The sequence below is a fragment of the Zosterops lateralis genome (assembly GCF_965231275.1).
Source record: "Zosterops lateralis genome assembly, chromosome: 27".
In the NCBI taxonomy this organism is placed as follows: Eukaryota; Metazoa; Chordata; class Aves; order Passeriformes; family Zosteropidae; genus Zosterops; species Zosterops lateralis.
The window spans coordinates 3,009,451-3,022,216 of NC_139787.1; the positions used below are offsets into that span (position 1 = coordinate 3,009,451).

Here is a 12,766-nt window from a genome sequence, read left to right on the forward strand (position 1 = left end):
GAGGGACAGCAGGACCCCAGTGACATCTACGAGATCATGCTGTGACACTGGGGACACTGGAGTTCCCTGCCCAAGGCCACCCCCTGTATGTGTCCCCCCCAGCTCCTGTGGGTGCCCACCGTGCCCGGGGGGGCCACGAGTGGGGGGTCCCATGTGGGGCTGCCCAGAGCTCCCCGTTCCAGAGCTCCCAGTGCTCCCAGTACCCCCAGGGGCTCCCCATTCCCTCCCCCAGTGCCAGGGGGCACAGGACCCTTGTCCCTCCCATGGCACCCAAAACGCAGCTTTTTGATTAAACCGGGAGAAATGGTTTTTGTTTGTTCAGCTGTGCCAGGTCAGCTCGGACGGAGGAGGGTCCCGGTCAGGTTGTTGAGCAGATCCGTGTGGGATTTGCAGGATTTTTGGGGCTCTCTCAGTCCCTTGGGGACAGGGACAAAATGATCGATTGGGGCATTTCCGGACTGGTTCCCTCGCAGCTGCCCCGCACAGGGGAAGGAGCTGCCGCTCCCTGTTTGTCCCCTCTGGGTGACACCGGCCAAGGGCTCGGGGACCTGCGGCGGTGCCGCCCCGTGGCCACGGGCACCGATCCCGCAGCTGCCGAGCCCCTCGGGCCGAGCCCAGCTCAGCCCATCCCCGGCCCAGCCCTGCCCGGTGCCCCCCGGTGCCCAAAGCCCCGCACCCGGCGCTCCCCGAGCGGCGTCTGAGCCCCGGAGCTGCTGCGGAGCCTCCGCCGGGCCCGGCCCTGGGGCGGGCGGGGGGCGCCGGGAGGGAGGTGCCGGGAGGGCCGAGGGGACCAGGGAGCCCGGGGAGGAGCCCCCGGCACTGCGGGAGCCGAGTCCTGCCCTCGGGTCACTGTCGCACGTCGCGGCTGCCATCGCGCTGCCGGGGCCGGGACTGTCCCGGGCTGCGGGCACCGACGGTGGCCCTGTGTCCCCAGCGGCTGTGACAGCGTGTCCGAGGCCACTGTCGCCGTGTGTCGGGACCGGCTGTTGCCGTGGCAACGGGACCGACAGCTCCGGGCACTGACGGGGCGCCCCGGGACAGGCGGGGGGAGCGGGGAGGGGCTGGGGCCGCCCAGCGTTGGGAAGGGCAAATCCAAGGGATGGCGGAGATGGAATTGCGACAGCCGAGAGGAGCCCGAGGCTGCGGGAGGAACAGCCCTGCAGGGAGGAGGGAGGGGCACGAGGGGCTCCGGAGATTCCCCGGCAGCCCGTGGGGGTCCCCGGGGAGCAGAGACCCCCCTGCAGCCCTGCAGGAGCCCCCGGCCGAGCAGGGGATGCCCGAACGGGGCTGTGAGCCCGTAGAAAGTTTCCGCTGGAGCCTTTCCCAAGAGAGGAAGGGTTTTTTCAGACGTGTTTCACTTCTCCTTTTTGAGCTCTGAAGTGAGGAATGATAAATTCAATTCATTTCCCCCAGTCGAGTCCGTTTTGGCTGTGACGGCGCTCAGGGACTGAGCCCTCCCTGCCCTTCTCCCAGGACAGGACACCACTGGCTGGGATGTGCCACCCCCAGGATGTGTCACCCCCAGAACAGGGACACCCCAGAACAGGGACAGGACCCCCTGGATTTGCCCCCCAAGAACAGAACCCGCCCCTCCCTGTCTGACTCAGAACAAATGGCCTCTTCCTTCTGCTACAGGAGAAAGTTAAAGTGCGGGGGGGCACAGCCGGACACCCACAGCCCCCAAATCTCTCCACCTCTCCTACAGCCCCTGCACCCCCTTTTCCCCTCCTCAGGGTCCCCTGAACCCATTACCTGCTCAGGAGCTCCCCAGGATCGCCGAGCAGGAAAAAGGGGAGTTGTGAATGTGACAGAAAAAATGAAGGAAATGAAAAGAGGAAAAAGCCTCTGGTGTTTGGGGGGGCACAGATCCAGAGCCCTTGGAATCCACCCGGGGTGGCTCCCAGCAAACCACAAGCACACCGGGGGCAGCTCTGGACCCTGGGTCACCCCAAAATTTGAAGCACCCAGGGGAGGAGCTGTGAACCCTGGGCCCATCCAGCCACTGCCCATCCCTGGGACCCCCATTCTCCTGGGACCCCAACCATGGGACTCCCATTCCTTTGGCCCCTCCTCCTTGGAATCCCCATCCCAGGACTGCCATTCCCTAGGACCTCCATTCCCCGGGCCCCCCATCCTGGTAATTCTAGCCCCTGGGACCTTGTTTGCCCTGGGACCTTGATTCCCCCAGGGCACCCACCCTTGGCTCCCTACAGCCCCCAGCCTTCAAATACTGGAAACATGGTGTCCCCACCAGGTCCCCGCCATGTCCCACCGTGTCCCACCATCACCCACAAGTCCCACAATGTCCCCACTATGCCCACAGTCTGTTCCCACCCTGCCCCCACCAAGGGCCACCTACACGTGGGGACAGACATGACCTCACTTCCTTCCCCTTTGTCCAAAGAGCCGCCACCCAGGGGACCAGTGGCCACAGCAGCGAGTGACAGCCAGTCCACATGGCTGGGGACACGGGGATGGCTGGGAAGGTGGTGCTGCTCCTGTGGGGTGAGTGCCCCAGGCACAGGCCTGACACCCCGGGGATGGGCCCTGGTGAGGCAGAGACTGGTGGGGAGGGGGCACAGGGGGGCTGTGGGGTCCCCTGAAGTCCCCAAGGCCAGCAGAGTCAGTGCAATGAGGTGACCGGGGTCATGGGATAGTCATGGGGACAGAAAAAGAGTGACAGTACCAGGGGAACTGATCTCTGGGGACAGGAAAGGGGGCACAGGAGAGGAGGGACAGGAATGTGGGAAGAGGCATCATGGGGCTGGGGCAGCAGTGGGGACAGGAACAGGGAGACAAAGATGTAGGGACAGGGACAAGGGGACAAGCCGCATATGGATGGGCCATGGGGACAGGTGCCATCAGAATGGGACCATGGGGACAGGGCCACAGGGATGGGGGTGTGGTGCTGGTGGGTGGGAGTGACCTGTGCCAGCACGGGGTGGCCGTGGTGTCCCCATGCCTGGGGTATCCACACTGTCCCTTGTCCTGCCTGGGCCCGAGGTGGCCACAGTGTCCCCATCCCTGACAGGTCTGTGGCACTCTGGTGTCCGATGGGGACAGCTCGAGGACAGCCCCACACTCCACCCCCAGGTGCCACTGTCCCTGCAGTGCCACCCCCACCCAGCCCTGTCCCTTCTCCCTTCCAGCCCAGACCTTTGGCCTTGTCAGTGAGACCTTGGGGGATGCCACGTCCCCACCCCACTGTCCCCAGCCCCACAGTGGTGATGCCTTAAGTTTTATCTTTCATGTTTTTTCAGATTCTGTGCTGCCAAGGGGTGTAGTTCTGAATCTCATATTAAGTGTCAGTAAGCTCTCCTCACAGAACAGGTAGACAAAACAGATCCTTTTCCTGCTGGAGACCAAGGACTACGGTCACAAGTTTTCAGGCCCAAAAGCACAAACAATGGTGGACTGAAGAGAGAAAACAATGGTGATGGGACTTCATAGCTTGAAGCAGTAATTGGACAATTAACCCCAATATGCAAATGAACCAAAACATACAAAACTGTGAGACCTCGTGACTGATTGGTCGTGCAGCTTTTGTGACCACTTTGGGATCTACCTTGGGTGTAGCCCAGGCCAGGCTCCTGTACTGCCCAAGGTGTATCCTTTAAAGCCTTTAAATAAATATCTACTTTATTCTCTCAGCTCTGTCTAGTCTCTGTTCCAGGTCAACCCTCCCAAGGCATGAGTGAGCCTGGCAGGCTGGTGTCCCCTGTCACCCACAGCTGCCCAGACCACCCAGCTCCTGGTGGAGCCCCCCTGGACACCGGCGGTGCTGTGGGACAGGGTGACACTGACCTGCCAGGGCTCGGGGACCGCCGGTGCCACCACCTGGTACAAGGATAGGCAGCGCTGGGGGCAGAAGGGATCTGACCACTTCACCATCACCAGGAGTGGTACCCTACACATGTGACAGAGCTGTCAGTGGGCTCAGCCCCTGCCATGAGATTCTCAGGCTGAAAGGGGAGTTTGTGTCCCCAGCCTTGGATCTGCGGGACCCCAAGGGCTCTGGGTGGGCTCCACTCCACTGGTCACCTCCTGATGTGACCAGAGCCCATTTCCTGCACCAGGGGACATTCTAGAACATCCTGGTGCAAGGTGACCCCAGTGTTGGGATTGGTGACCCCAGGTGCTGCTGGTGCTGCAGGTGTCAGTGCAGCCGCTGCTGGAGGGAGACACAGTGACACTGCCAGGGCTCAGAGGACAACTTGGTCACCTTGGTGTCATTCTACTGTGAGGAGAAGAAATGGGGGGGGGGGCTCCGTGATGGCACTGAGCTGTCCCTGTCCCCTCTGCAGCTGAACCACAGTTGCCACTACTGCTGAGGCAGTGGGGTGAAATCCTGGGTCTCAGAGAGGTCGTGTGAGTTGGCGCCGGTGACAGTGACCGTGCAGGGTGAGCACCCCACAGCTGCCACTCCTACAACCCCACAGCCCCTCCCCAGGACCTTAAGAGTCACAAATCCCCCTCCCCTCTCCTTCCCAGAGCTCTTCACAGTGCCAGTGCTGGAGGGTCGCTCCGAGACCATCAAGGGGTCCACCTTCCATCTCAGCTGCCTCAGCACCCCCAGCCCCCTGCGGCCCCCAGCCCCCCTCCTGCACCTCTTCTACCGGGACGGGCAGTTGGTGGGGGGCCCACAGGGGTCCCCACAGCTCCTGGTGCCTGCTGTGGGGGTCTCCCACTCTGGGAATTACAGCTGCCAGGTGCACTCTGAGGGGGGGCCATGCAGAAGAGCAGCGCCCGGCTCTGTGTGATGGTGCACAGTGAGTACAGGGATGGGCACGGGGAGCCCCCACAGCTTCCTTGGGTCCCCCTGCCCTGCCTGGGGTCCCCATCCCTCTCTGGCATCCCACATCCCTTCTCAGTTCTCTGCTCTGTCTTTTCATCTTCTTTTGTTGCCTGGGTCCTTCAAAACCCAACTCTCCCATGTCACCCTAATCCCTCTCTGAGGTCTCTGCACCCATCTTTGGGTGCCCTTCTTTCTCCCCGAGATCCTCTCTATCCTCCTGCTAAGCCCCCACTGGAGAGTCGTAAATGACAAGGGTTGTTTGAGTGTCCCCACTGTGGTACCTGTGGGACCCTGAGAGCTCTGGGTGGGCTCCACTCCATGGGTCACCCTCTGGTGTGACCAGAGCCTTTCTCCTGCACACGGGGACATCCCAGAGAATCCCAGTGCAGGGGGACTCTGTGGAATTGGGAACCCCTGGTGTGCTGGGTGTGACCCAGTGGGGGGGTGCCGGTGCCATTGGGACACCCCAGGCCAGAGCAGAGCCGTGTTTCCATGGACATGTGAGGGCTGGGGGGGCCGGAGCAATGGCAGTGGTGTCCAGTGAGAGGAGACAGGGACCAGGAATGGGACTTGGACTGGAGCTGGGAATGGGAACAGGAACAGGGGATAGTACTGGAGGTACATAATCGTGACCAAGAATGGCACCAGGTATGGGAATATGGGAACAGGAAAAGAAATATGGAAACAGCGACTGGAGAGAGAATATGGGATGGGGATTAGTGTTCAAAATGTTGCAGTGAAACCCATTCGGGGCTGGGAGCTCTGGAGCTGGGCCTCCCCTGGGCTGCTGCGGCCCAGGGCCCAAAGGCTGGAGCTGCAGCCTTGCTCCTGTCCCAAGAACAGGATGCTCCTGCAGGCCCGTGTCCCCTCCCTGTCCCCAGCATGAGGGAGGGCTCTGAGGCACAGCAGGTGCTGGCAGGAGGGGCTGCTCTGGCCAGCTGGGGGCCTCTGAGAAATGGCCAAAGCCTTGTGCTCTGTGCAGCCGGCCAAGGACAGCAGCTGGGCTGAAGGGTTTGTGTGCCACAGGCAGCCTGAGCTGTGGAGCCCTCAGGGCCCCGTGTGAGAGGCGGCCCTGGGGAATGGTACTGGGAATGGGGACTGGGAATGGGAATGGGACAAGCAATGGAGACAGGGACTGGGAATGTTGACAGAGACCAGGTATGGGGAACAGGAAAGGGGACAGGGATGGGGAATGTGGGACAAGGACCAGGAATGGGGCCAGGAATATGGGAGAGGGACCTGCAATGGGACCTGGAATTAGGAATATGGAAGTGGGGTAGGGAATATGGAAACAGCAATCGGACAGAGAATACGGGATGGGGAATACGAAGATGGGAAGGAAAACTGGAATATGGCAACGGGACTGAGAATACAGGAATAGAATAGAATATAGCAATGGAAATGCAGGCCTTGCAGCAGGCCTGACAACAGGACCAGGAATACGAGAATGGGAACACAACAGTGAATATGGGACTGGGAATATGGGAACGGCAACCAGACAGAGAATACAGCAGAGGGACAGGGAATGAGACCGGGAATGGGATCTGGATTGGGATGGGAGAAGGATGGGACCAGGAGTGGGGTGACACGGGAATGGGCAAGGGGCAAAGGGGGTGAAAGTAGGGAGAGGGGGATCCTGGACAGGGGACACTGGGATCTGGGACAGGGGGACAGTTCCAGGGCAGGGGGTCCTTGATCAGCTGCCCCAGAACTTCCACCAGGGTCTCCCAGCACAGCTGGAGCCAGTCAGCCTGGGGTGCCCAAAGCCCTGAGCAATCCCCAAGTCCCTGCCAGGAACCCTCAACTCCCTCACACCACTATGCCCCACATCCCCTGGAAGATCCCACCATGTTTCCCATCCTTGTCTTAGTTCAGCTTCTTTATTTTTACCCTGGTGTTGGGTGTTTTGAAAGGCAAAGAGGAATGAAAAGGAAATCCAGGCCACTGAGAGCCAGAAGGATGTGGGGATGTGGGGAGCCCCCAGGCAGGTGTCTTCCCAACACAGATCACCAGCACCAGGGATCACCAGGGCTCTGCCCACCGGGAGTCACTGGGGATCATCCAGTGTGGATCCTGCCATGGGGGATGGAGCTGGAGCAGACACGAAGCTCTTCCCGCACTCGGGCCAGTCACAGGGCTGCTGTTGGTGGCTCAGTTGGTGTTGGGTCAAGTTAGAGATGTCTGAGAAGCTCTTCCCACAGTGTGGACACTCGTAGGGCCTCTCCCCAGTGTGGTTCTTCCGGTGTCTGATCAGGTTGGATCTCTGCCTGAAGCTCTTCCCACACTCCCCACACTCATAGGGCCTCTCCCCAGTGTGGATGTGCCGGTGGGTGATGAGGGTGCAGTTGTGCTTGAATCCCATCCCGCAGTCGGGGCAGCGGAAGGGCCTCTCGTCCGTGTGAATCCGCTGGTGTGTGAGGAGATTGGAGCTGGTCGAAAACCTCTTCCCGCATTGATCACACTCGTAGGGCCTCTCCCTGGTGTGGCTCCTCTGGTGTTGGATCAGGTGGGAGCTCGTCCTGAAGCTCTTCCCACACTCCCCACACTCATAGGGCCGTTCCCCCATGTGGCTCCTCTGGTGGACCATCAGGTGGGAGCTCCGTCTGAAGCTCTTTCCACACCCCCCACATTCGTAGGGCCGTTCCCCCGCGTGGATTCCCCAGTGGAGGATCAGGGAGGATCTCTGGCTGAAGCTCTTCTCACACTCCCCACACTTGTAGGGCCTCTCCCCGGTGTGGATGCGCCGGTGGGTGACGAGGGTGGAGTTGTGCTTGAATCCCATCCCACAGTCGGGGCAGCGGAAGGGCCTCTCATCCGTGTGAATCCGCTGGTGCAGGAGGAGATTGGAGTCGGTCTGAAACCTCTTCCTGCACTGATCACACTCGTAGGGCCTCTCCCCAGAGTGGACTCTCCAGTGGCGGATCAGTTTGGATCTCTGCCTGAAGCTCTTCTCACATTTCGAGCACTTGTGGGGCTTTTCCCCGTTGTGAAGCTGCTCAGGGAGCCCCAGCTCCAGGCTCCAGCTGCATCTCTGGCCGCCTCCCCAGCCCAGGGTGTGTCTTTCCTCCTCGGATCGCGGTGATGTGCCTTTGCAGCCCCTCCTCGTGGGGGATCTCTGGAGCTTTTCCTCCCCATTGGATTCCTGTGCCGTGGAGCTGCTAAAAACGGTCTGTTCCACGAGGTTCTGCCGCGGGGAACTGTCCTCCCTGGGCTCCATCCTCAGCTCAGTGTCTGGGGAGGAAGGACAAGGAGAGGATGGGATTTGCCTCCGTTCCACAGGGAAGGGGAAGGAGACTCCCTCAGTGCTGAGGCAGGACGGCGTCGGCAGCAGAGTTGTCCTGCAGCCGGGGCCAGGCTGGGCGGGGAGATGGAGCAGGAGAGGGGGAAAGGGGCACTGACTTCCTCCTCACCTGCCTGGGGCTCCCGGGCCATCTTCCTCTTCCTCCCGGCCTCCTCCTCCTCCATCGGGCCAAGGTTTGGGAACGGGAAATCCTGGTTTGGAAGGGAAAACAAGGGCTGAGCGCGTTGGGTTTGACGATTCCGCTGCCCAAGTGCAGCTGGAGAAGTCAGCGCCCCTTTCAGCCTGGGGGGGCCGGACCCCGCTCATCTCCAGGCTCCCCCACCCCTCCAGGCTGCCGGGGGTCCCCCGGCTCCGGGATCGCCCCTCTGCGCTCTCCCCGCTCCGGGGCTCCCGCGCTCCCCCCCGGCTCTCCCGGGGGTCCCAAACCCGACACGGCCCCTCTGCCGCCGCTACCGGGCGATGGCCACGTGGGATCCCCCAAGATCCCTCCAGGGGCATGTCCGGCTCGGCTTTGGGTCCTGCAAGATCCAAACATCCCCTGCCGCGCAAAAAACCCTCCCGGAGACCTTCCCCAGATGGATTTGGGGTGAGCTCCCGCTCCCCGCTCACCTGCGGCTTCCGGCGGGGAAACTTTGTCGCGCTCCTCCTCTTCCTCCTCCTCCTCTGTCCCTCCTGTTCCTGCTGCTCCTCCTCCTGCCGCTCCTGCCTTCCCTCGTCCTCCTCCTCTCTCCCTCCTCTTCCTCCCGCTCCTCCTCCGCTCCCAGCCCGGCCTGGGCGGTGCCGACACCCAAAAGCTGCCGTGCTCTGCCCTGGGGGAGTTCCAAAGCGGCCCCGGCCCCGCGGCCCCGGGAGCGATCCTGGGAGCACCGGGAGCGATCCTGAGAGCGGCGGGAAGGAATTGGGAGCGCTTTCCCTCCCAGTATCGCTCTGACCGGGAGCGCCGGGAGGGAACTGGGAGGAAACAGCGCCCCCACGCGGCTGCAGCCGGCGAGGGGCGGGGCCAAAGCAAAGGCGTGGTTATGCAAATACAGGAGCGATCGTGCGCTGTGATTGGTGGGCGGGAGCAGCGCGGGGTTTCCCTGGTCGTGTGAGGGCCGGGGGGGGCGGAGCGATGGCGGCGGCGTCTGGTGGGAGGGGAGCGGGAATGGGGACAGGGATGGGGACAGGGACAGGGAATGGGGACAGGGACCGGGAATGGGGACAGGGATGGGAATGGGGACAGGGAATGGGGACAGGGACCGGGAGTGGGGACAGGGATGGGGACAGGGACCGGGAATGGGGACAGGGACCGGGAATGGGGACAGGGACCGGGAATGGGGACAGGGAATGGGGACAGGGAATGGGGACTGGGAATGGGGACAGGGACCGGGAATGGTACTGCAGATACAGAACAGGGACCGAGAATGGGACCGAGGATGCGAATATGGGAACGGGACAGGGAATAAGGAAACAGCAGCCGGAGAGAGAATAAGGGATGGGGATTAGGGAGATGGGACCGGGATCGGAAACGAGGATACAGGAACTGGACTGGGAACTGCTAAATCGGAACGGGACAGGGAATAGAGAAATGAAAATGTGGGACTGGCAATGGCACTGGGAATACGAGAATGGGAACAGGGCAGGGAGTATGGGACTGGGAATAGGGGAATGACAGCCAGACAGAGAATAGGGGACAGGAACAGGGAATGAGACCAGGAATGGGATCTGGATTGGGATGGGAGCAGGATGGGGCTGGGAGTGGGGAGACACGGGAATGGGCAAGGGGCAAAGGGGGTGACAGCGGGGAGAGAGGGATCCTGGACAGGGGACACTGGGAACCGGGAAGGGGAGACATGGGGACAGTTCCAGGGCAAGGGGTTCTTGATCAGCTGCCCCAGAACATCCACCAGGGTCTCCCAGTGCAGGTGGAGCAGCTTGGCCTGGAGTGCCCAAAGCCCTGAGCCACCCCCAAGTCCCTGCCAGGAACCCTCAACTCCCTCTCACCCAGCATCCCTCACATCCCCTGAAAGATCCTCCTATGCTCCCCATCCTGGTCTTAGTTCAGCGTCTTTATTTTTGCCCCAGTTTTGGGTGTTTGAAAGGACAAAGAGGAATGAAAAGGAAATTCAGGCCACGGAGAGCCAGGAGGATGTGGAGCCCCAGCCAGGTGTCTTCCCAACCCGAATCACGGGGGCTGTGCCCACTGGGGGTCACTGGGGATCATCCAGTGTGGATCCTGCCATGGGGGATGGAGCTGGAGCAGCACACGAAACTCTTCCTGCACTTGGGGCACTCGCAGGGTGTCCCTTAGTGGCACCTCCATTGGTGTTGGGTCAAGTTAGAGCTGTCTGAGAAGCTCCCTGTGTCCCTTAGCCCTGCCTGGGGGTCTGCATTACTGCCAGGGTCCCCCAGTTCCTGTGGCAGGTCCCCCATCCATTCCCAGGTCCTTTACCGGGTCCCCCAGCACTACGTGGGTACCCCCATCTTTCCTTTAAATTTTTACCACGTCCCCCCACCACTGTTTGTGTCCCCCTCCCTGTCCCCCCACCCCTCACTGGCTCCCTTCACCCCTCCCTGGGTGAACTCCACCCCTCTCTGATCTCCCCCCACAGTCCCCAGGTCCCATCATCCCCTCCCTGGGTCCCCACACCCTCCCTGGCATCCCCCCTCTCCCTCTCCAGGTGTTCCCTCCCTGAACCCCCCATTGTTCCTTGGGTTCCTTTCCAGGCACACCCAAGCTCTGTGCCCCCTCTTCAGCACTGAGGTCCCCCTACTCCTCACTGACACTCCCTGTGTCCCTCACTGTCCCCTGGTGACCCCCATCTCACTTTCGGGGATGTCCCTGTGGGCGCAGCCCCCTGGGGCACAGGTGGCACTTGTGGGCCGCCTGGTGCTGAGCTGTGCAGTGGCTGCGGGGACAGGTCCCCTGTCCTTTACCTGGCACTGGGGGGGGGCTTGGGGACACCATTGGGCACTGGACCCTGCCTGGAGCTGCACCACATTGGGGACAATGACAGCAGCCACTATCGCTGCCAGGTCAGTGATGGGGACAGCGTGGCCAAGAGTGTCCCCATGAATGTCACTGTCCTGGATGAGCAGGAGGCCTGGATTGAGGGTGACCCCACTCACAGCATCCTCCAGGCCACTCTCATCCCCCTTTTCTCTCCCTCTTGCTGGGTGTCAGCCCCTCCCCCCAGACTCAGCCCTCTCTGTGTCCTCGCAGTGCCTGTGGCCAATGCCACCATCACCCCTGGTCTCCTGTCACACCAGGTGCACACAGGTGACCCTGTGACCCTACACTGCTCAGTGCAGGTGGGCTCAGGCCCTGTCACCTTAATCTGGCTGCATGATGGGCAGAATGTGGCCTGGGGTTCCGTCCTGGAGCTTGTGGACATCAATCTGGGACATTCAGGCACCTACCAGTGTGTGGCCACCAACCAGCTGGGACAAGACGGGCACCGCGTGTTCCGGGCACTCAGCCCTGAGCTGGCCCTGGAGGTGTCACCGCAGGGACACGGGGACACAGGTGGGCTCACACAGGGTCACCAGGGAGTATGGGACCCCTGTGGTGATGGGTGATCCTGATGTCTCCCTCTCTGTTTGTTGCAGTGGCCGCAGGGGTCAGTGGATCCCTTTTGTTCCTGGTCTTACTTGTGGGTGTAATTGTGACCTGGCACTGGTGGCACCACCTGGGTGGGTGACAATGAAGGGACAGGGGTCCAAGGCAGCTGTAGGAAGCCCTGAAGAGTTGGGGAGCGATTGGGCAGCACTCAAAGCCCCAGAATTTTAATCTTGGCTGGGGATCCTGTAGGGTTTGGGGAGGTGCTGGAAGGTCCTGCAGGGATGTTGGGGTTTTTTTCAGGGGCCCTGCTGGGCTTTGGGTTCTTGAGGCTGAGTTGGTTGGGGCCACTGGGGAGGTTCATGAATTCTGGGAAACTTCAGGGATGCTTGAGGGTCCCCATGGGAATTGAGGGTCCTTTGAGGGTTAAGGAATCTTGAGAGGGGTCAGGGCTCTGGAGACCCCACAGTCACCTCTCCCCTCTTTCCTCTGCAGCCACCAGGAAGCACCAGGAAAGGTAAGTGGGGGGTCTCCAGCTGTGGCCCCTCTTTTATGCCCATCCCACAACTCTCTATCCCCTCCCACACATCCCCTGTATCCCCACAGGGCCCCCCCAGAGTCCCCGGCCCCCCAGAGGAGGGGGAAGTTCTGTACACCCACGTCGTGAGCACCAAACAGGCACGGCGTGAGTACAGTGGTGGGGGGACAGTGACACCCACTGGTGTCATCCCCCAGCTTGTTCCCCCAAGTTGGTGTCTCTTGCAGGGCCTCTCTGTGTCACCATCCCCCAGGAACCCCAAGTGACCTACAAAGAGCCTCCAGGATCCCATGGGCATCCAGAGGAGCCCAGTGACATCTATGAGATTGTGCCATGACACTGGGGGGCACTGAAGGGTCCCCACCCATGGGCACCCACACGTGTCTGTGTTGCCAATAAAAACTGCCCCTCCCCCTGCCAGTGGAGGCTCAAAAGGCAAAGATCCCAAAGGGCTGAGAGAAGAGCAATTTCCTGACACAGCAAAGAGAGAACAAAACCAACAGCAACTGCAACAAGGTTCAGAATCCCAAAGGGTCACAAAAGGAATGATTTCCAGGGAAAGCCCCCAACAAGGAACAAACCCCAGACTCTTCC

The 12,766-nt window shown here is 61.3% G+C and overlaps 2 protein-coding genes across 2 annotated transcripts in view; one reads left to right on the top strand and one right to left on the bottom strand.

The window, feature by feature from the left end:
• LOC310919491 (low affinity immunoglobulin gamma Fc region receptor III-like) overlaps positions 1-12,509 on the top strand; it is a gene marked incomplete at both ends in the record, with an annotated part of 194,701 nt that extends 182,192 nt beyond the window's left edge. Inside the window, 4 exons of the mRNA XM_083878857.1 lie at positions 11,685-11,768; positions 12,130-12,151; positions 12,252-12,319; positions 12,400-12,509. Of these exons, the coding sequence (XP_083734983.1) occupies positions 11,685-11,768; positions 12,130-12,151; positions 12,252-12,319; positions 12,400-12,509 (284 nt within the window). The remainder of the gene's footprint in view (positions 1-11,684; positions 11,769-12,129; positions 12,152-12,251; positions 12,320-12,399) is intronic.
• Positions 6,843-8,856, bottom strand: LOC310919443 (uncharacterized protein; the record flags this gene model as incomplete). Its single annotated transcript, XM_083878808.1, has 3 exons — positions 8,706-8,856; positions 8,206-8,287; positions 6,843-8,026 (listed from the first exon to the last, which is right to left on the bottom strand). The coding sequence occupies exons 2-3, from the start codon at positions 8,258-8,260 to the stop codon at positions 6,843-6,845; spliced, it is 1,239 nt and encodes a 412-aa protein (XP_083734934.1). The 5' UTR covers positions 8,261-8,287; positions 8,706-8,856.
• Positions 12,510-12,766: the final 257 nt, after the last annotated feature.